Here is a 24,749-nt window from a genome sequence, read left to right on the forward strand (position 1 = left end):
TCAAACGGTATGTTTGCCTTGAGACGTACATTCTATTGACCAGGCATTGTTGACACAATAAGCCTGTACATGCTCAAATTGAGCTAACATATCCACATGGGGCCAACAATCCTGGTTCCCAGATCTACCAGCATGATGTGATATGGTTAATCACACAGCTCAGGTTTAGGAGAGAATGAATTTCTATGTCTCTCTCATTTGCTTCAGTGTTCTGGACATGAACCTGCAGTGAATTATGATTCAGGGCACCTAACTGCAGCTTTATTGTCCTTCTGCTACCGGATAGAATGAACCTGGTGAGGGCTTAACACAGCTCATGATCATTGCAAATACATTGCCCACAGTGAGCATTTGTTGACACTTCATTGAGTCCCACCAATACAGATAGAAGCACTGCCCTGGGAAAAGGGAAAGGCAGTTTTGCATACTGGAATAAAAATGTTCACAGAATTAGAAGTGATTGTATATCTGTATGGTGCTGCCATTTGTTTAGTTTAGATTAGAGATACAGCGCGGAAACAGGCCCTTCAACCCACCGAGTCTGCACCGACCAGCGATCACCCTGCACACCAACACTAGCCTATACACATTAAGGACAAATTTACATTTGCACCAAGCCAATTAACCTACTAACCCGAAGGTACACAAAAAAGTTGGAGAAACTCAGTGGGTGCAGCAGCATCTATGGAGCGAAGGAAATAGGCAACGTTTCGGGCCGAAACCCAAACATCTATTTCCTTCGCTCCATAGATGCTGCTGCACCCGCTGAGTTTCTCCAGCTTTTTTTTGTACCTTCGATTTTCCAGCATCTGCAGTTCCTTCTTAAACCTACTAACCTGTACGTCTTTGGAGTGTGGGAGGAAACCTCGGAGAAAGATCTCGGAGAAAACCCATGCAGGTCACAGGGAGACTGTACAAACCTCGTACAGACAAGCACCCGTGGTCGGGATGGAACCCGAGTCTCTGCCGCTGTAAGCCAGCAGCTCTACCGCTGTGCCACAATGCCGCCATTGTTATAACGTGATGTTGATGGAACCTTAGGGAAAGTTTTCTCAACAAACACAGCTTGTAGAGAACCTTGATAGACACAAAATGCTGGAGTAAACTCAGTGGGACAGGCAGCAACTCTGGAGAAAAGGAATGGCTGAAGTTTTGGGTCAAGACCCTTCTTCAGACTAGAGTCAGGGGAAAGGGAAATGAGAAATGTAGACGGTGATGTAGAGAGATATAGAACAAACAAATAAAAGATATGCAAAAAAACCCGATGATAAAGGAAACAGGCCATTGTTAGCTGTGTGCTAGGTGAGAATGAGAAGCTGGTGCAACTTGGGTGGGAGAGGGATGGAGAGAGAGGGAATGCAGGGATTACTTGAAGTTAGAGAAATCAATATCATACCACGGGGCTGGAAGCTGCCCAAGCGAAAAATGGGATGCTGTTTCTCCAATTTTCATTAAGCCTCACTCTGACAATGGAGGAGACCTAGGACAGTGTGGGAATGGGAAGGAGAATTAAAGTGTTTGGCAACCGACAGGCTTCATCGCCCTGCCTTAAATCACTTATGCATGCCATGATAGTCACACTCACCCACAGCAGCTAGATTGGGAATTAGTCCCATGCTGTTTACTTTGGGAATGTCACCTTACAGTGAGGATCTGTCTCATAATTGGCACTAAAGATATCTACGGTTAAAGGTTGCACTACTCGTTAATGAATTAGAGAACCAGGCTCTAACACGACGGGACAGTGCTCTAGGGAACCATTCAGAAGCACAATGGGACAGTGCATTAGTGCCCACCAACAGCAGAGTGCACAGTGGGACAGTGCATTAGAGAGTTAGCCGAGAGCATGTTGCGCAATGGGACAATGAATTAGAAAACTGCCCCACAGTGAAGTGCACAGAGAGACAGTGAATTAGAGTTTGCATATTGAAGAGTGCACAGTGAACTGGTGAATTTGAGTCTGCCCATTGCGGAGTGCACAGTGGGGTAGGGAATTAAAGTCTGCCTATTATAGAGAGTGCAGTACGACTGCGGGTTAGAGTGTGTGTGCTGCAGAGTGCACATTAGACTCCAGACCCACATTCCCAAACCTGGGATCTGGACACACACTTGCCCATTCCCCAGGCCACACACCAACTCCATACCAGACCAACCAGAGTGGAGGAGACACAATGATCAAGAATGATCCTAGAAATGATTGGGTTAACATATAATGAGTGTTTTACAGAAGGTTGAGACTTAACAAATAGTGAAAGGACTTGATAGGGCGGATGTAGAGGATGTTTCCACTAGCGGGAGAGTCTAGGACCAGAGGGCACAGCCTCAGAATAAAAGGACATTCCTTTAGAAAGGAGATGAGGAGGAATTTCTCTAGTGAGGGTGGTGAATCTATGGAAGTCATTGCCACAGAAGATAGTGGAGGCCAAGTCAATGGATATTTTTAAGCCAGCAATTCTTAGATTCTTGATTATAATGGGTGTCAGGGGTAATGACAGGAGATTGTGGTTGAGAGGGAAAGTTAGATCAGGCATGAATGAATGGCAGAGTAGACAATAGACTGAATAGCCTAATCCTGCTCCTATAACATATGAACAATCAGGATGGTTCTGTCCACTGCCATGTTATGGACAGGTTGCATTTGTAGTAAATCATCCATATAGTGATTTCCCGTAACGCGAGGCCTTAACAAAATGGACAACATTCTTTGCTTCTATATCATTGTGCATTTGTTTAGTTTTTTCTTCACACCTGAACTCAGTGGATGGTGAATTTTTATTTTGTATCTCAAATTTTTGGTAGCGTTTTGTGAATTCCATAAGGGCGAATTCCATTACTGGTGCCGCTGTGACATGGGTGTGCGTGCACTGTATTGAGAAACCGAAGATCATGCATTGACAACGAAGCAGTGAAAGGAACGGTCCGCCTCGCAAACTATACACCCATCCACCCCCTTCAGTTGCCCCCTGCTCCTTCCCCGACTTCAGAACCAACACAACATCGGGAAAGCAGATCATCCTCCAACCCTGGAGACAGCCTTATGCCCCAGTCCCACTTAGGAAACCTGAACGGAAACCTGAACGGAAACCTCTGGAGACTTTGCGCCCCACCCAAGGTTTCCCTGCGGTTCCCGGAGGTTTTTGTCAGTCTCTCTACCTGCTTCCACTACCTGCAACCTCCGGCAACCACCTGCAACCTCCGGGAACCGCACGGATACCTTGGGTGGGGCGCAAAGTCTCCAGAGGTTTCCGTTCAGGTTTCCTAAGTGGAATTAGGGGCATTAGAGTAGAGGCATATTGGCACATAGCCATAGCAATAACTGAGAATAAATGAAGGCATGCAGTACAATGCACAGTGGGACCATGTGCTCAGCTTCTAATCTGTATTGCTGTCAAATGATAGGATGTAACATTTTGAGAAGCTTACCACTGAGTTTCTTGGTGAAGGCTGGGATCAGAAGAACATGAACAACGCGTTCGATCCTGACCTCGGGTGCTGTCCGTGTGGAGTTTGCATGTTCTCCTATGACCGCGTGGGTTTCCTCCAGGTGCTCCCTTATTCTCCCACATCCCAAATCCATGCGGAATTGTAGATTAATTGGCCTCTGTGAATTATCCCCTGGTGTATAGGGAGTGGATGAGAAAGTGGAGTAACAGAGAATTTGTGTGACTGTTTCGGGTCGACCCAAAACATCACCTATTCCTTTTCTCCAGAGATGTTGTCCGACCCACTGAGTTACTCCGGCTTTTTGTGTCCATCTGAAGTATAAGCCAGCGTCTACACATTGAATTAGTAGGGATGGTTGGTCTCGGTGGGACTAAGGGCTTGTTTCCATGCTGTGTAAACTAACGTAAACTAAATTAAAACACATTATCCTGCTTCTGATCATCAGGAATTATTCTCCGATTCACTGCAGATCAGAGATTCAGGCGGCAATGAACAGTTTCCATTTGGTTAGGAGAATTCCTGCATGTCAATGAAGTTCAAATATTTAGTGTAGAAAAAATTAAGAATATAAATGAGATTTATATATGCGGGATCATGAATGTTTTTGAACCATTTATAATTTGAAATTATAAAACAATTGGATTGCCTCAACATCTGAATTTACAGACGGACCTCTAGGGATAGTTTGGATCATTTTCAGTCTGATAATGTGACTAAATATTCCTTTGTTAATGATTTTTAACCCTCAGCCAAAGTCAGGAATAAGGTGAAAGGATTTAATTAAACAAAAGTCTACAATGCTCCTCCCTGCCGGCTGGGTTATTAATCAAAACACTGCAGTTAATTCCAATAAAGGCCATATTTTTAGGTGGGATATAATGCACATCACAGCTCAAAGAATTGTACAAATTATTTCATCTTTACATTGTACACTCTATATATTATTGCCTTCATTGCTGCGTGGTAGCTCTATACATCAATATTGAGTTGTTGGTTTGAAGAGGAACAGAATGTGGCAACATGAAAGCATGTATGCCATTGAATGTAGGTGCCGGAGTTCCAACATTATTCACATGTTACATCAACTGTTCCAGAAACCTTTCATCCAACAGAGAGTTTAAGCAAAAAAACAAAGAACTCGGCACGCCATACGTCATCTGTCAAAGCAATCGAACAGACAACATCTCAGCACGGGAGGTATAGGCAAAATGTTGGAGGAACTCTGCGGGTCAGGCAGCATCTCTGGAGAAAAGGACCAGGTGACATTTTGGGTTGGAATCCTTCTCTTTTCCAAGACTAGAATGGATAGTAGACAGAAAATGGTGAGGGGAGAGGGTAAGCCAGGAGCTGATGGTTGATGGGTAGATCAAGTTAAGGAGGGGGTCTTTGGCAGGTGAGGGAGAGAAAGGTGGAGATTGGTTGAAAGGCTGGAGGTGATGAGTGCAGAAACAAAGGGCTGCAGATGGTGGAATCTGATAAGTAAAGAAGTTGAGGCTCGAATGTGGTTGAGAACGATGGTGGTAGTGAGTAGTGGAACAGAGGGGGGGGGTGGAAGGGGGTGGGGGGGGTGATGAGCAGAGGGAGGATGTGAAGGAGAGGAAAGGAACTAAGTGACAGACAAAGCTCTATGATCTTTGGTGATAGAGAAGCAAGATCATGGGGCGAGTGAAAAGAAAGGTTTGTGTCAGAGCACCTGGGTACATCAGAAACATAGAAACATAGAAATTAGGTGCAGGAGTAGGCCATTCGGCCCTTCGAGCCTGCACCGCCATTACAATATGCTGGTCATGGCTGATCCTCCACTGCCAGTATCCCGTACCTGCCTTCTCTCCATAACCTCTGATCCCCTTAGCCACAAGGGCCACATCTAACTCCCTCTTAAATATAGCCAATGAACTGGCCTCCACTACCCTCTGTGGCAGAGAGTTCCAGAGATTCACCACTCTCTGTGTTAAAAAAGTTCTTCTCATCTCGGTTTTAAAGGATTTCCCCCTTATCCTTAAGCTGTGACTCCCCTTGTCCTGGACTTCCCCAACATCGGGCCCAATCTTCCTGCATGGCGCCTGTCCGCGGCCCTTAAGAATTTTGTAAGTTTCTATAAGATCCCCTCTCAATCTTCTAAATTCTAGAGAGAAGGTATAAACGCAAGTCTATCCAGTCATTCTTCAGCCGACGTGGGGACATGGTGTCAATCAGTCTGGTGAGCTCTTCTCAACCACGCCCACGATGGCAATAATGTCCTTCCTCAGATTTGGAGACCCGAAAAACTGTATGCAATACTCCAGGTGTGGTCTCACCAAGACCCTGTACAACTGCAGCACAACCTCCCTGCTCCTATACTCAAATACTTTTGCAATGAAACCACCGATGAAGGTTAGAGGTGGGAGGACCTGGGGGGTTTACCTGAAACTGGTGAATTCAATATTCATGCCTTTTTGGGTTGTAGTCTCCCCAAGTGGAATACGAGGTGCTGGTCTTCCAGTTCTCATGTGGCCTCACTCTGCCAATAGAGGAGTCGGACAAGAAGATGCCACCATCAGCTCCTTGGCTTCTCCACTTATCCCCTCCAGCCTTTGTGACTTTCTCTTCCATTCTCTCCTCCACTTGACTAATCTGCCAATTTACGCCTCCTTACCTGGATCCACCTCTCACCTGCTCTCGTCCCACCCATTCCCCTCAGCCCTTTCTGCCAGCTATCTCCCCTCTACTCCAGTCTTGAACAAGGGGTCCCAAATCCCATTGCTTTTTTCCCCATGCCAGACCCGATAAGTTGCTCCAGCAGTTTGTTTTTTTTTGCTTCTAGGGTCTCTTGTGTCTCCAGTCTTTTAAGTAAGTTGTATCTGTACAGGGAAGCAATAATGAATGTGTACTATCAGCTTGAAACAGATTTGCAAACACATTGATCCCTTAGCTCAGCATGACGCGAGCTGTAAATGCTTGTGGCTTGCAATATTTACACAATAGATCTGTACCAGACAGTGGTTGATGGTTTACCCACAATCAGTCAGTTTAATGCTCACTACAGCATAACAAGTCTCAGATTCCTGCTTCAACCATGCCAGGCGTTCAGCAATGGTAGACAAAAAATGCTGGAGAAACTCGGCGGGTGAGGCAGCATCTAGGCAGGAATTCCTTCTCTCCGTAGATGCTGCATTGCCCGCTGAGTTTCTCCAGCATTTCTGGTCTACCTTTGATTCTTCCAGCATCTGCAGTTCTTCCTTAAACAAGCATTCAGTAAAGACTGGCAGCTGAGACTGTTCCATTATTATGGCTTCCCCACCGCATTCTGACCACTGCTCCTCCTCTAATTCATGCACCACTCCACAATCCCCAGGCATAAACACAAAGGTCAGAGAGAGACCACCAACTTCTCCACGGTTTGCACAAATATACTTTTTAGGCAATGGCTTGGATTTATGAAATGGGTCTTGGGAAAATGACTATCCAAATCAGCCATGATCATATTGAATGGCGGTGCAGGCTCGAAGGGCCGAATGGCCTACTCCTGCACCTATTTTCTTTGTTTCTATGTGCTAATGATGAGTGGTACCCAGGTACAGCTCTGCATGTTAGCAGCCAACTGCATGAACAAGACACCTGTTCAAGCACGTTTTCGCTTGCAATCCGAAAAGACAAAGGAATAACAACGAAAAAGATCTCAGTTCTCTGAAGCACCGGTTATAATTATCTTACTTAAATGATGGAACAAAATTCATAAGCAAAGGAAGGAATTTTTACAATATGAAGTATGACGCATGCCAATCAAGACTCCTCGGAATAATAAACCTCCCACGAGGCATCTACAGAAACCTAATATAGAACTGAATTTTTTTTTTTTTTAATTTAATTTTTATTAGAAGTACGGTAAATTACAATAATACACAACACATATGTCTTAATACATTTTTTGTACCGCTTCATATTTTGAGCTTTAAAAAAAAGATAGAAGTAAAGGAAGTAAGGAAAGTGCGCAAGAGTCGTGAAGGTGCAGGAGAGTGTTGAGAAAAGAAAGCCCCTTAGAAAAGAAGTTAGAGAAGGAAGTAAAGAAAGAAATTAGACCCTAGAAAAGAAAGAAAAAGAAAGGAGAAACAATCGCTCTATTATAACATTAAACTCCGCAGAAAGGGGACTACCAACCAAGTCTGTTGTTGTTGTTTTGTTTTTTATTACCAGATCCTGGAACCTTTTATTTATTTATTTATTTATTTTAAAAAAAATTGCTATTGCACCTTATGCTTGTAATAATTCCAAAAACGTAGACCACGTCTTTTGGAAGTGGCGTGGTTTGCCTGCTAAGAGGAATCTCATCTCTTCCAGATGTAGTGTTTCAAACATATTTGATATCCACATTTTTATTGTTGGTGTGGGCGCATTTTTCCAGAATTTAAGTATGAGCTTTTTTCCCATTATTAGCCCGTAATTGAGTAAATTCTTCTGAAACACGTTTAGTTTAGGGTTACCTTCCGATATTCCAAAAATAATCCATTCTGGTTTTGGTACCAGTTTTATTTTAATTAATTTTGTAAATATGTCGAATATTTCATTCCAGAATTTTTGTATTTTTGTACAAAAAACAAAAGAATGCGCTATGGTAGCTTCTTGACACAGACATTTATCACAGATGGGTGAGACATTAGGGAAGAATTTATTTATTTTAGTTTTTGAATAATATAGTCTATGTAATGTTTTGAATTAGATGAGAGTATGTCGTACATTGATCGAACATTTATGCACCTGTAATAAGTAATTATCCCAGCTCTCTTTTGGAATTTCTATAGCTAATTCTTGTTCCCAGTCTCTTCTAATTCCATCAGTTGTGGGTATTTCTATGTTTAAGAATTTTTTTTTAAATGCAGGCATGTGACCACTGAAATTGAAAAAAAGATACTGGAGATGCTCATCAAACCAGGCAGCATCTGGAGAGAGAGAAATAGAGTTAATGTTTCAAAACATTGTGGTTGAATAGATACTGCCAGACCTGTCAATATCCATAGTGGAATCATCTATTCCTTCCACATCATTCTCATTCATCATTCCAAACCGGCATATGTTCAATTTCTTGTGCTCCTGCCCAATTACCTCATGAGAGCAATAAATGACGTAGAATTTAACAGAGTGACTTTTATCAAATAACAATGCATGCAATTAATATTTCTTTATTTGCACAATGATGTTGTCGCCTTGTGTCACATGACTTGTATGACGTCATTCATCTTGTGTATTAGTTTTAAGTGAATGACATAGAGCACAGAACATAGTACAATGATACAGAATAGAACAGGAATAGGAACCTCAGCCCATAATGTTTGTGCCAAACATGATGCCAAGTTACACAAAAAAGCTGGAGAAACTCAGCGGGTGCAGCAGCATCTATGGAGCGAAGGAAATAGGCAACGTTTCAGCCCGAAACGTTGCCTATTTCCTTCGCTCCATAGATGCTGCTGCACCCGCTGAGTTTCTCCAGCTTTTTTGTGTACCTTCGATTCTCCAGCATCTGCAGTTCCTTCTTAAACATGATGCCAAGTTAACTAATTTATCTGCCTGCACTTGATCCATGCCTCTCCTATCCTGAATATCCATGCGCATATCTAAAAGTCTCTTACATCACTAACTATCATATCTGGGCCAACCACCACCCCCTGGCAGTGTATTCCAGGCCTACCCGCTGTGTAAAAAACATCCCGTTCATCAGCTTTAAATGTTGCCCCTTTCACCTTAAAGCTATGTTACCCAGTCTTTGACATTTCCACTCTGGGGACCTGGTTCTGACAGCATATCTTATCTGGTCCTCTCATCATTTTATATACTGGTATGAAGTCTCCCCTCCAGCCTCTGACACGCCAGAGAAAACAATCCAAGTCTACCCAGTGTCTACTTTTAGCCGATGCCTCTAATCCATGCAGTTTCCTGGTAAAAACTTGTCTGCACCCTCTCCAATGACTCTACACCCTGGGGTGACCACAACTATATGCATACTCCAAATCCGCCCTAATCAATGCCCTATAAAGCTGCATCATGAATTTCTGACTCCGATACACAATTCCACAACAAATGATGGCAAGCATACCACACAACTTCTCATTCTACCTACCTGTGTTGCCACTTTCAGGGAGGAATGGATTTAGACCCTCTGTACAATTATGCTGTTCAGGTTCTTGCCATTAACTGTATAATTTCTCCTTCAAATAGACCTCACCTTACACTTGCTCTGATTAAACATCATCTGCCATTTCTCTGCCCATTTTTATAGCTGATCTATACTACTGGATAGCTTGACAGCCTTCCTCACTGTCTCCAACTCCAACAAACTTGATGTCATCTGCAAACTTACTAACTGACCCATCGACATTTATGTCCAATTCATTTGTATATATCCCACCTCCAGTTTAAATTCCATTTGGAATATTTTGGAGGACCAAGAACAACCAACAGAGGTCACAGCACAGATCCCTGCGGAACTTGACTGGCCAGCCTGAATAATACCCTCCATCTCAACCCTCTTGTCTTCCATCAGTGCGCCAGTTCTGAATCCATACAACCAAGTCACTGTGAATCCCATGCTTCTTAATCTTCTGGATCAGCCTATCATGAGGAACTTTATCAATTGCCTTACTAAAATCTACGCAGGCAATAACCACCACCTGATCCTTATCGATCACCTTTGTCACCTCCTCAAAAAACAAAGACCTTGATTGTCAGGTATAAACCCATGCTGGTTGTCCCTAATTAGCCCATTCACTTCCAAATGGGAGTAAATTCTATCCCAAATAATCCCCTCCCGATAGCTTCATTATTCATTAATCATTACTACTGATATGAGGCTGCAATTCCCCAGATTCCCTCAGCTTTCCCCTTTTTTTAAACAAAGGAACAACATTGGCTTCTCTCCAGTCCTCCAGGACCTTGTCTGTGACGGGAAAAGATGCAAAGATCTTTGCCAAGGCTCGTGCCCTTTGCCCTCCTGCCCTCTTCTCTTGCCCCTCTCAATGACCTGGCATAGATCTTATCAAAGTACTATCATATCGTATTAAGCATGGAGATTTATCTACCTTGATGCCCTTCAAATGCACTTACACCACCCCCTTCTTGATTCCAAATTGCCCTTGCATATTAGTATTCTCCACACCTATGAAAGGAGTAAGTGCTTGGCCACAAAGTTTATAATCGGCTCTTTTGATATTGGAATAATTTAAATCAGAAAGGCTGTGCATACTCGTTTCATATTCATTTATGACAAACACAGCATTGATTCACTTGTGCTCAATTGCTTATTTGATTGTGGAGATGGCCCACTTGCTTGAACCACTGCAGTGCATGGAGTAAATGTATTATAACAATGTTATTGACTGCATTTGGACTCAGTAATAATGTAGGGAAAGTTAAATACTTCAAAGTGGGCAAAGTCTGCAGTTACTGGCCTTTCTATCCATTTCCTGCCTTCTTTTACATTGAGAAGGAACAGCAGGCTGCATTTCCGGCTTGTTGCTTCTAGCAGGACCAAGGGAGCTCTGTTTAAGTCAAGTCAAGTCAAGTCATTTTTATTTATATAACACATTTAAAAAACAACTCTCGTTGGCCAAAGTGCTTTACATTGGTTAACAAGCTACCAGTTGCACTCGAAACTTTTCAACAGCAACAAAAAACCTTGGTCTGATTTTTGTCAACATCTGTTGCCATTACCTTGACTGCCATCCAAACGTCAAGGCAGGTAGGCTTTGCCGCTGTGGTTTAATGAACAATGTGAGCAGAAGGGCAATGGTTGCACACAATATTTCACATGATAGCCTCCAGGGGATGGAAGCTGGCTTTGAACCAACATAAACCAGCCCGTGTTTGATGATGAACATCTGCAAATGGACCTCTTCCCATTTAGCATTGAGGCGAGCATCATGCCAAAAGCATCTGTTAAAATCAACAATTAGATTTCTACTCAGAGGCACCATCTAGATATTAAACACCTAGCATAAAACCTGCTTTAGGAATTTGTTCATTCACAACTTCATACATTTTTAAACAAAATTTATATTTTGTGATGCTAAAGTTTTTTTAATCAGACTTATGCCCCTGTCCCACATAGGAAACTTGAACAGAAACCCCTGGAGACTTTGTGCCCCAACCCAAGGTTTCCGTGCGGTTCCCGGAGGTTTTTGTCAGTCTCCCTAATGGTCGAAAGTGGTTTCCGCTTCTTCTATGTTCCGGCGATTATTACAAAAAATTCAAAAACGGCTGCAACTAAAAATAGGTTGCCGTTTTAAAAATCGGTAATTTTTTAGTCGAAGCCGATTGCGATGCTAGTTGAAGGCGGTTGCTGGAGGTTGCAGGTGGTTGCTGGAGGTTGCAGGTGGTTGCTGGAGGTTGCAGGTGGTTGCTGGAGGTTGCAGGTGGTTGCTGGAGGTTGCAGGTAGTGGAAGGTAAGAAATTCTCCCTTGAATTTTATTCAAAGGAACGCGGTGTTAAAACACAATTACATTTACTGAGGAATGTGGATCGATGTATTGATGACACATTGTATAACTACCTGTTAACTACTGGCTGTTAATGTGCTAACAGTGGCCGTTAACAAATCGTTTTCGTCTGAGTTGAATAAAGGGAGAAACAGCTCAAATCTTTCTGCAGTACTCATTAAACCCGAGCTGGAAATTGAAAACTAGGGGAACGCCGTACCCCTGCGTACCCCCCCATTTCCATCATTGGTTGGAGGAGGTGCAGGTGAACCTCTGCCGCACCTGGAAAGACTGCTTGGGTCCTTGAATGGAGTCAAGGGAGGAGGTAAAGCGACAAGTGTAGCATTTCCTGCGGATGCAAGGGGAAGTGCTCGGAGAGGGGTTGGTTCGGGTGGGAAGGGACAAATTGACCAGAGAGTTACGGAGGGAGCGGTCTCTGCAGAAAGCAGGCAGGAGGGGAGATGGGAAGATGTGGCAAGTGGTGGGATCTTGTTGGAGGTGGCGAAAATGTCGGAGGATTATTTGTTGTATGTGACGGCTGGTAGGGTGGAAGGTCAGGACAAGGGGGACTCTGCCCTTGTTACGAGTGGGGGGATGGGGAGTGAGAGCAGAGTCACGCGGCATAGAAGAGACCCCGATGAGAGCCTTATCTATAGCAGAAGAGGTGAACCCCCTTTCCCTGAAGAATGAGGACATCTCTGATGCCCTGGTGTGGAACACCTCATCCTGGGTGCAGATGAGGTGTAGACGGAGGAATTCGGTGTAGGGGATGGAGTCCTTACAGGAAGCAGGGTGGGAAAAAAGTGTAGTCCAGATAGTCATGGGAGTCAGGGTCATTGTTGGAATCCTTTTAGATAAAAATCTTGGAAAAATATGCAAATCTGATGATTTTTCCACCACACCTCATGGCAATCGAAGAGATACCACTATCATTACCTCGGTTTATGTTAAAAAATATATATTTATGTAAAAAATATGTATATATTAAATTAGCAAATGGCATCAGATTGAGAAAGGTGGATGAGCTCACTATCCATGCCTCAGCTGTTAATGAGGATAATCTATTCTGCAACATTATTGTAAAAGCTTTCCTTTAATTGCTCTGCACACCTCATTTGATTAATCACACATATTAAAGTATCGTAATGTCTTAATTCTGCCCTAATGCCTCATGCGGGCAAAAGTTAAATAATATCAGGAACCTGTTTTACCGTAGATAGTGACTAAGCACAAGCAACCTTGAATTTAGACATGATTTTGGCCAGAATAGTTAGATAAAAGGCACTGTGAATGATTTGAATTAATGTATTTTGCCAAGATTCAAATCATTTGCAGAAAAGAAAGAAACTTATGAAGCATGGTCGTCACGAGGCCATAGGTATGTCGTAGCAGGCCGTGATGTTAGTCGTGGGTACTCGTGGCATCAAGTAGGTCGGGGCGTTTTTCTAGCACGATGAAAAATGTCCACGAGTAAAAAAGATCGTGAATTACACACACACTAAGGACAATTTACAATTATACCAGGCCAATTAACCTACAAACCTGTACATGTTTGGAGTGTGGGAGGAAACCGGAGATCCCGGAACAAACCCACGCAGGTCACGGGGAGAACGTACAAACTCCGCGCAAACAACACCTGTAGTCAGGATCGAACATGGGTCTCTGGAGCTGTAAGGCAGCATTTCTACTGTTGCGTCACTGTACTGAGTCGATGAGAATGTTGGAAGAATAATATAGAATTTATAGACAAATGAGTGGTGATGGCCAGCACAGATTTAATGGGCCGAACCTTGCATCCCATGCTCCATGCCTGCATGAGTGGCTTCCTCCAACTCTGTGTCCTCACACATGCTTGCAACTTCTCTGTCTCTGGATTACTGCTATGCACCATTATTAGGGCATTGAAGGCTGATATTTTAATGTTGCCTTCCTGTCCCAGGCAATTCTGAGCCAACTCCTGAAAGTACTTGTACTCAAAAAGTTATCATTAGATTGTCAATTAATAGAACATTTAAAAATAAATGGTGTTTATCATTGTTTTATAACATTGAGGTCTTCTCCTCAAGATTGTTTCCTTCTTCTTCTACTCTCTCTCATCCTTTCCTCACAACCCCCACCTCCTTACCCCACTCTCCCTTCTGTCTTTCACCCCTCTCTCATTTCTCCTCAATTCCCCATATCTCTCTATTTTTTTCTTTCCCACCTTTTTCTTACATTCTCTGAAGCAACACTCTTCACATCTCCCTCTCTCCTCTGCTCTTCCTCTCTTGTTCTTCTCCCTCCCTCTCCCTGCCCCTCCCCTCAGCCTTTCAAAACATCTTCCCCTCATCTTCTTTTCTGTTTCCCTCTCCCTCTCCTGTTCACCAGAATCACATATCAGAGCATTGGAGCTCAACACCCTACTCTTGCCATTGGACATCAAAGCAGCACACGTGGTTCTTCACTCCTGCACACTGTGGCCACTGGGGGCCCTAGTCCAACAGTGTAATGGCATGTAGATGATCATATATTGTATTGGTGGTGGTGGTGGGCTGTGTGGACACATAGCCTGGTGGGCAAGGGACCATTGTCCAACAGTCTGAATGGGGAGCATCTCGTGGTCCAGAATGTGGGGTAACAGACAGGTGAATAACCAGTCCAGTGAAAGGTTATGAAGGTATTGTCCAACAACCGTTTAAATTTTCCTCTATCTATTCCTCACAATTAAACATAAAATAATATACATATTAATTAGTTATCAAGACATTGATTGCATGTCTTCACTCTAGTTAATACAAAAGCTTATGAATGAATGCTTGTGCAATTACTCGTTCAGTGGCTTGATATATTATTGACTCACCAATTATACTTGCGCTGATTTTCTCATTTCATGCAAAGACATTTCAGAACTCCTCCATATGTGCACATTCTATGAGCCAAACCGAGCAATATTTACAGTAAGCTTTTACATCATTGACTTTTGTTAAATCTCCAACGTGTGAACTGATATTAAAATTCACAAATATAGTAATAATTCCCTTCAAATTGGTTTATTTCAGGGGGAAATAGCTATTTGCAATATTTAAAAAAAAGCAGCATTTATCTTGTCCCAGAATCTCCACTAATTCATTCAAAGCTCAGCTTCACTATTCATCTGCCAAGTAAACTCTCCAATTCCATAAACAATTCCCGGGATGAAGAGTGTCGCCATTATTCTTATGCTTAGGGATGGCAGAGTGATGCAACGGGTAGAGTTGCTGCCTCACAATTCGAGAGACCCAGGTTCAATCCCAATGTCGGTTGCTATCTGTGTGGAGTTTGCACGTTCTCCCTGTGACCATGTGGGCTTTCTCCGAGTGTTCTGGTTTATTGGCCTACATATCTTGCCCCTCATATGTAGGGAGTGGGTGAGAAAATGGCCTGACGTTGCATTAGCATGAAAGGGTGATCGATGGTCAGCTTGGACTCAGTTAGCCGAAGGGCCTGTTACCATACTGTATTGCTAAACTCTAAACCAACTCTTAGCGCACCCCTTATGTGAGCGTCCTTAGTGAAGCACCAATTATCAATTTTTCATCAAAATCCATGCTTTGATAGTCAATTATGACACATGACCAAGCTTAGCAGCTGTAAAAAGAATTAGAATGTGTTTGAATATCAAACAGTCACAAACATTCATTAAAAATAAAAACATTAAAAATAGACCTTTTTAATTCTTTAAAATGGTTTGAAAGATATTAAAATCAATTAAATTCACTAGAAACAGGAACTGCAGATGCTAGTTTACAAAAGAAGAAGCAGAGTTGGCATAGCTCAGGCAGCATCTCAGGAGAACAATTAGATACACACATTATATTTATTTTTATAGAAATGAATTATCCCACATTTACGCTTCACCCTTGTAGTTAATCTTCTTTATTTGGTTGAATGAATTCTTAGTTCCTATCCTGGATCTAACTGAAATACATCATGAACACTGGAATATCAGAAGTTCACTCCTGTTGAATGGAGAATCTTACATATGAAGCCAAATCAGAAAATCAGTTCACATCTGTAAACATCTTCTTTTGTGCAGAGGTACATGCTCACAACTTTGTATAGGACTGCCAGCATTTCTGGGAAAGATTGAAGACCAAGCATTTTTGCATTCTTAAGAGTGTCCAAAAGCACTCTGCAGTCAATGAATTACTTCAGAAGTGATATTGTTTGTTATATAATGGAAGACAACAGTGCAAGCATATTATACGTAGCATTGTTCCGTTAACAGCCAAGAAATTAGTGAACAACTAGTCCACTTCCCGAACTTGAGTTGAAGAACAGATGTTATCAGATCACCTGCCAAGCAACTCTCCTGTTCCACAAAACAAGTTCAGAGGAAGAAGAGGCTGGCCATTATTCTCATCAATTGGACATCAACTCCTATAATGCAGGAGACAAGATACATCAATGAAGAGGGAATGTTGTCACCCAGCCACGGCTGATGCTTTAGCCAGTGCAACATTTGTGAACATTGGCCATCATCTCTTACCACTTTTACGTTGATATTTTGTGGATTCCATACACTCTTGGCTGAATTAACTTAATCGCCATTACACCTGTAATCGCTCGTGCTGCGATAAACTGCAAGGTCTAAAGGTAGTTAACCTTGCCCCAGAGCTAATCACTTTGCTGCGTGACCTTCTCCTTTTATGGACGATCTCTTATGCACCTGGAAAGAAGATTGGCTTAGTATTAGGAAGAACCAGGATGTTTCAACAGCGCTGAGCTAGGAATCTCAATTTACTGGTAACTTGCTGACAAATGACCAAAACTGGTAATGTACGAGAAGAGCAGAGATGGGGGCGTGTATAGCACAGCGGTATATTGTCTGAATGATCTGACGTAGCCTTGTCTTCTGTATAATTATACAGAGAAAATTAAAAACGAGGAACGAAAGTCGATGATTGTAACATCATAATAGTTGCATTTGTTGAGTAAATTTGAAATTTTCATGTTGTATCAAAATGTTGAAAGACTCAGTTGATCATTTAGCTCCTTATGGTTTGAATGATCTACCTTGGTTAAACATGAATGATTTTTCAACTAAGCTGGATTCACTAGGTAGCAATTGCAATGGACAACAAAGAGAATTTATTGGTCTCTAGTTAATATATGGCTTCACTGTATATGTGTGAATTTGTAGAATTTGGTTTGCAAGATTTTTTTTGGCAGATTAATGTGTTCTAATAATAATAATAATAATAATAATAATAATAATAATAATATATTTTATTGTCATTGCACATAGGTGCAACGAGATTTGCTATGCAGCTTCCATCCGATTTTCAGAACTTAAACAACTAATAAAATTTAAATACACCGAGAAACATGATTTATAAAAAAGTACAGTAAAACAGTAAAACAGTCCAAAGTACAAATATGTCTGTGCCGGGTCGACGTGAGTGAATCCAGTTCATGGGGGTGGGGCATTCAGCAGGGCCAGTTCAGAGCAGCGATAGCTCTGGGGATGAAGCTGTTCCTGAGTCTGGAGGTGCGGGCGTAGAAGGCCTTGTGACGTCTGCCGGAAGGTAGGAGTTCGAACAGGCTTTTACAGGGGTGTGAGGAGTCTTTATGGATGCTGACGTCCTTCCTGAGGCACCGTGTGTAGTAGATGCCCTCCAAGGCTGGTAGCTCTGTCCCAATGATCCTCTGCGCTCTGTGGACGACGCGCTGAAGAGCTCTCCTCTCCGCCTCCGTGCAGCTGAGATACCACACAGAGATGCCATACGTTAATACGCTCTCTGTGTGGTGCAGCGGTAGAAGGTTGTCAGCAGCTGTTGGGGCAGACCAGTCTTTTTCAATGTTCTTAGGAAGAACAGTCGTTGCTGTGCCTTCTTGACCAGCGCAGCGGTGTTGGTGGACCATGTGAGGTCCTCCGAAATGTGTGTGCCCAGTAACCTAAAGCTGGACACTCTCTCCACACTGTCCCCGTAGATGGAGATTGGGGCGTGTTCTCCATTGTGTGGCCTCCTGAAGTCGATAATCAGCTCCTTGGTCTTGGAGGTGTTCAGGGACAAGTTGTTATGTGAGCACCAGTCCCCTAGGTTCTGCACCACCGCTCTGTAGTCTGTTTCACCACCGCAGGTGATCAGCCCGATCACCGTTGTGCCGTCTGCGAACTTGACGATGGTGTTGGTGTCGAATGCAGGACCACAGTCGTGTGTGAAGAGGGAGTAGAGCATGGGGCTCAGTACACAGCCCTGTGGTGTGCCGGTGCTCAGAGTGATAGTGGAGGACAGGTTCTGTTTTATTATTTAAATGTGTCCATCCACTGAGCTAAAGAGAAAGGAAGCAGCTTTCGGAGATGGGCCATTTTAATTCAGATTGTATGCGGTGTTCATATGAAGGGATTAGAAGTAACATTAGCAAATTTGCGGATGACACAAAGCTGGGCGGCAGTGTGAACTGTGAGGAGGATGCTATGAGAATGTAGGGTGACTTGGACAGGTTGGGGAAGTGGGCAGATGCATGGCAGATTAAGTTTAATGCGGATAAATGTGAGGTTATCCACTTTGGTAGCAAAAACGGGAAGGCAGATTGCTATCTAAATGGCGTCAAGTTGGGAAAAGGGGAAGTACAACGTGATCTGGGGGTCCTTGTTCATCCGTCTATGAAAGTAAGCATGCAGGTACAGCAGGCAGTGAAGAAAGTGAATGGCATGTTGGCCTTTATAACAAGAGGAATCGAATATAGGAGCAAAGAGGTCCTTCTGCATTTGTACAGAGCCCTAGTGAGACCACACCTGGAGTATTGTGTGCAGTTTTGGTCCCCAAATTTGAGGAAGGACGTTCTTGCTATTGAGGGAGTGCAGCGTAGGTTTACAAGGTTAATTCCCGGGATGGTGGGACTGTCATATGCTGAGAGAATGGAGTGGCTGGGCTTGTACACTCTGGAGTTTAGAAGGCTGAGAGGGGATCTCATTGAAACATATAAGATTGTTAAGGGTTTGGACACGCTAGAGGCAGGAAACATGTTCCCAATATTGGAGGAGTCCAGAACCAGGGGCCACAGTTTAAGAATAAGGAGTAAGCCATTTAGAACGGAGACGAGGAAATACTTTTTCTCACAGAGAGTTGTGAGGCTCTGGAATTCTCTGCTTCAGAGGGCGGTGGAGGCAGGGTCTCTGGATGCTTTCAAGAGCTAGATAGGGCTCTTAAAAAATAGCGGAGTCAGGGGATGTGGGGAGAAGGCAGGAACGGGGTACTGATTGGGGATAATCAACCATGATCACATTGAATGGCGGTGCTGGCTCGAAGGGCCAAATGGCCTACTCCTGCACCTATTGTCTATTGCCTAATGTCTATTGTCTATTGTCAGGTGCTGGTATTCCCACTTCTGTAACCAGCCAAGGGACTTCAAACCCAAATAGTCTACAGCGTTGTCAGCCATTCCATCTGAATAAACACCTTCACTGTACGTCACACAAAGCAACCTCGTAGCAGCCATATTCCGAGATTCGGTAGAGAGAAAAATCACTCATTTTTTACTTACTTTTGCACTCATTTACACATATCACAACATTAACACAACCATCAACAAATTGTTAACATGGCTCTGTTGACTACATTCAGTTATGACATTTAGCACCTTCAAAAGCACAGTATATTTTCTGTAAAAATCTGCAAATTTTAAACAATTAAAATGTTTGTTCGGGGGAATAAGTTGCCAGAATTTATTTTTGCTTTACCTCTTTTTTTCTTTATTTCCCAGGTAACCATCACCATAACTACAATCACTTGGGATTGATCAGTCCCACTCAGACCCCCACCAATGGTAAGTGCAAAGAATTTAGCGTGCTGAAGGCTAGGGCTTTTCCTCATTCCTTGTTCTTTGTGGCAGGTGGGGAGATGTTGATGTATTGGTGTCTGGGGACTGAGTGGACCCATGGACTAATCAACTCATCTCATATTACAATTAAAACAATGGCTGTGCATTGATAATATATCAGTGTTTAAGAAGGAGCTGCAGATGCTGGAGAATCGAAGGTACACAAAAAAGCTGGAGAAACTCAGCAGGTGCAGCAGCATCTATGGAGCGAAGGAAATAGGCAACGTTTCGTTCCGAAACGTTGCCTATTTCCTTCGCTCCATAGATGCTGCTGCACCCGATAATATATCAGTGTTGGCTAAATAGTCTCTTTTTTTCCAAATCTGCCACTTCAGCATATCCTTGTGCTCGAATTGGATAAGTATCATCGGCATTCAATGAAGAATGAGCTGCACCATCCTCACTGTGTCCCAATTTATTTTACAGCCAAATCATTGCATTTTGAAGTCAAATTATTATTGCAGGAAATTGCAGGAAAACTTAGCAACCCATTTGTACATAGCAAGTATGGAGAACAACAGTGAAACTAATACAAAGACAGCCACATTAAGGTAGAAGAATGATGTCTCTAAATTGCCCGTCTTAAATTACCAGGAAGTTCATTGCACTATGTACTTGTTGATTTTTTTTTTCTGGTGGTATATTTCCAGCTTTCTGCATTGATGGATTTGTGGCCTTACCAAGCCATGCATTTCTAATGTTCTTGATGAAGTCTAACTTTCGTTCAAAAATAATAATTGGAAACTGATTCAGAACCCCATGATGTTCAGTGTAATGTTAATAATCATTTAGAGATCACTTCACACTTTAGCTTTTATTTTTTATGTTTACGCAGTAAATTTCTGTACAGGTTGATGTATCGTCTCTGTTTTTATTGAGGTATTACTGTCAAATTGTTTATTTGATCTTCCCAGTTTAAACACTTGGTGTGAACCGTAGTTAAAAAAAAGGTGAAAAGAATTGAACTATGGTATAGAGATCAAATTCAATGCTAAGATTCATAGATTCATTGAGTTACACAGATCAGAAACAGGCCTTTCAGCCCAAATCACCCATGTCGGCAAGATACCTATCTACGCTAATCCTATTTACTTGCATTTGACCCATATCCATCTAAACATTTTCTATTTGTACCCATCCAAATGTCTCTAAAATGGTGTACCTCTACCTCCCTCTAGCAGTGTGTTCCATATACCGATCTCTGTGTGAAAATGTACCGCAGATTGCTTTTACAACTTTCTCCTTTCACTAGAAAACTTGTCATTCTAGTTTTAGACTACTCTACTTTGGATAAAATACCGTGACTATCTACCATATCTATTCCTTTCATAATTATATAAACCCTTAGCCTCCTTTGCTCCAAGGTAAATAACTCCAGACTATCCAATCTCTCCTCGTATCTCAAGCCCTTCTTTGGGGAACGTTTTCTGCACCCTTTCCAGCACAATCAAATCCATTCTCCAGCACTGCAACCAGAACTGCATGCAATATTCTTAGTGCTGCCTAACCAATGTTTTGTGTGACTAACATTCCAACTCCTAACATTCCAACTCCTCTTGGGGTGGGAGATAGCAACCTTCACGTGGTCCGCCCTGTTTCGACAAATGCAATCAACCCGGTGTGCCCAATCAAATGAGATCAAATAGAACAAGTTGTCCTACAACTTTAGGCTGTGCACGTCATACGCAAGAAGAAGAAGAAGGGTCTCGACCCGAAACGTCACCTGTCCTTTGCTCCATAGATGCTGCCTCACCGGCTGAGTTTCTCCAGCATTTTTGTCTACCTGCAGCAAATGGAAGGATTCTACCTTCACTCTCTGTATCCAATCTCTTAACAGTTCCACACTCTATGTTCCTATGTTACCTGCAATTACATGCACTCATCATTTTGTTCAGCTGCCTTACCTTGTTTAACTAAATAGCATCCATCATAACCTTTATACTACTTTCCTTTTCTGCTGAAAATCCTTTAACCTGTTCCACTTCAGTTCAGACAGCATCTCTGGATAGAAGGAATGGGTGACCCCAGTCTCCGAAGAAGGGTCTTGACCCAAAATGTCCCATATTCCTTCTATCCAAAGATGCTGCCTGTCTCACTGAGTTATTCCAGCATTTTGTGTCTACCTTTGGTGTAAACCAGCATCTGGAGTTCCTCCCCAACCAATTCTATTCAATTGAGTTTAGTGTCATGTGTACTGAGCCACAGTGAAAAGCTTTTGGTGCGTGCTAACCATCCGGTGGAAAGACAATGCATGTTTACAATTGAACAAATCATAGTGTACAGATGCACGATAAGGGAATAACGCAGTGCAAGATAAAGCCAGTAAAGTCCGATCAAAGATAGTACGAGGTTCCCCGATGAGGTAGATAGTAGTTCAGGACTGCTCTCTAGTTGTGGTAGGATGGTGTAGATGCGACTCATCCTTGATTATGCTGCTGGCCTTGCCGAGGCAGCGTGAGGTATAAGTGGAGTCAATGGAAGGTTGGCCGGTGTGATGGTCTGAGCTGCATCCACAATTCGCAGAAATTTCTTGCGGTCTTGGATGGAGCTGTTCACAAACCAAGCTGCGATGCTTCCCGATAACATGCTTTCTGCGGCGCATCTGTAGAAGTTGGTGAGGGTTGTTGAGGACATGCCGAACTTCCTAAGCCTTCTAAGGAAGTAGATGCGTTGGTGTGCTTCCATTAGAGGGGATGTTGCCTTTTACTTACATTTCTCCTGCTTCCTTGGCGCTCTTCCCCAAATAATCATCTGCTAATGTCACCGTGATGCTTTCACATTTCCCAAAGCTTGTTCAAACAATAACTGCGAGGGAACATTATAGCTGAGCTAAAAAAAAGGGACTTCATACATGAATAATGCAGCAAATTGAGTAATATTCTACACTTTGGAAAGATTTTCAGTGCTTTATGTTCACAATTCTGCAATTCCTATTCCTCATATATCAGCATGAATGCTAGTTTCGTAAATTATATCGGTAAGTGAGTAAAAAATACAAAACTGGTTATTCTCGGAAGCTGAATTGACTGAGATGCAATATATTACAATATACTGTATCTCATTTACAGCTTCCACTGCATCTTTGATTAAACAAGTCGTGGTGTAGGGTAATGTTGTGTAGCTTTGATGAGAACTTTTCTTTAGCCTAAAAATCTGACTGCAACTTTTCATAGCTCTCTGCAACTGATTTTTATCTTAAACCCAATTGCTTTCAGATACTGCAAAAAAAATCAAAAAATCCTTGATGCGCAAACTATGAAACTGGATAACATATGATTAATCTCACTTTTGCAATTTCCTACCGTAAATACACAATGCATAAATACTCCATGTCTTGGCAGAACTAGATCTTAGCAAGAGGTTGTGTAGGAAAGAACTGCAGATGCTGGTTTAAACCAAAGATAGACACATAATGCTGGAGTAACTCAGCGGGACAGGCAGCATCTCTGGAGGGAAGGAATGGGTGGACGTTTCGGGTTCTGAAGAAGGGTCTCATTCCGAAACGTCACCCATTCCTTCTCTCCGGAGATACTGCCTTTCCCGCTGAGTTTCTCCAGCTTTTTGTGCCTTTCTTCATGCTAACTGTTCCACAGAGTTACTCCAGCAATTTGCATTTATCTTAGCAAGAGGTTTATGGTTTGTACCTAAAAAGCTGGAAACCCACTGAAGAAAGCATGTTCACCATTACAGATTCCATCAAAATGAGTTGTTGCTGCTTCAGTTATGGTCTTGTTTTCAAAGATCTGTGATAACATCCTCTGTCTAACACTGCAATTATTCCATAGCTCTATGGTTTGCCCTCTTGCCTCCCCCAATCTCATTTAGTGATCTCACCTGCTTCAGTCCTTTCTACCATCTCCCACCCCTCCGCCCACAAATTTCCAGCTCCTCTCACTCCCTGATCTATTCCCCAGAAACAATGGTGCATTGCAGTCAGCAACAAATGAGGTTCGTGTTGCAACAAACGATGTGCTGGAGCCCTCATATTCCGTTTGGGGAGTCTGCATCCTGGGGGCATGAACATCGAATTCTCCCAATTATGTTAGTCCTTGCTGTCTCCTCCCCTTCCTCAGTCCCCCTGCTGTCTCCTCCCATCCCCCAGCCTTCGGGCTCCTCCTCCTTTTTCCTTTCTTGTCCCCGCCCACCCCCGCCCCCGATCAGTCTGAAGAAGGGTTTCGGCCCGAAACGTTGCCTATTTCCTTCGCTCCATAGATGCTGCTGCACCCGCTGAGTTTCTCCAGCTTTTTTGTGTAACCTGCTGGAGAAACTCAGTGGGTTGAGCAGCATGAGTGAGAGGAGAAGGATTGCCGATGCTTCAACTTAAACCCGGGTATCAGGTTAATGGTGCATTTGGAGGAAGGGAGCTAAAGATGCACCACTGTCTTGGTAATCATTTTCATTGCACTCTCCTCCGACTGGCTTGATTATGTTCCCAGATAGTTCTCTGTCCCTCTGACACAGTTTAAGGATAAGAGGGAAGTCTTTTAGGACCGAGATGAGAAAATCATTTTTTACACAGAGAGTGGTGAATCTGTGGAATTCTCTGCCACAGAAGGTAGTTGAGACCACAGTTCATTGGCTATATTTAAGAGGGAGTTAGATGTGGCTCTTGTGGCTAAAGGGATCTGGGGGTGTGGAGAGAAGGCAGGGATGGGATACTGAGTTGGATGATCAGCCACGATCATATCGAATGGCGGTGCAGGCTCGAAGGGCCGAATGGCCTATTCCTGCACCTATTTTCTATGTTTCTATGTCATTAAATAACAACTTCCCCATTGCCCATCTTGTTCACAAGTGCTTCGGGTGCCTTGTGGTGAAAGAGGGGACCCAGTTCTGAGCTAAATGTCCATATTGTGAGATCAACTGAGTGAACTCTAGAACTTTTTTCAGTCACAAAGCCCTTTCCCTTTGAGGTTACACTGGATAGTATTAGGCATCCCTGACCATACCCACAGCACTTGTTGTCCCCAAAATTGTGGATCACTAATCAATGCAATGTTATTAGTCTTATTCAGT

The 24,749-nt window shown here is 42.9% G+C and overlaps 1 protein-coding gene across 1 annotated transcript in view; it reads left to right on the forward strand.

Moving 5' to 3' along the window:
* LOC129708121 (protein shisa-6-like) overlaps window positions 1-24,749 on the forward strand; it is a 394,948-nt gene that overhangs the window by 340,183 nt on the left and 30,016 nt on the right. The window contains exon 6 of the mRNA XM_055653685.1: window positions 19,617-19,679. Within this exon, the coding sequence (XP_055509660.1) occupies window positions 19,617-19,679 (63 nt within the window). The remainder of the gene's footprint in view (window positions 1-19,616; window positions 19,680-24,749) is intronic.

This window comes from Leucoraja erinacea, chromosome 23 (assembly GCF_028641065.1).
Source record: "Leucoraja erinacea ecotype New England chromosome 23, Leri_hhj_1, whole genome shotgun sequence".
NCBI lineage: Eukaryota > Metazoa > Chordata > Chondrichthyes > Rajiformes > Rajidae > Leucoraja > Leucoraja erinaceus.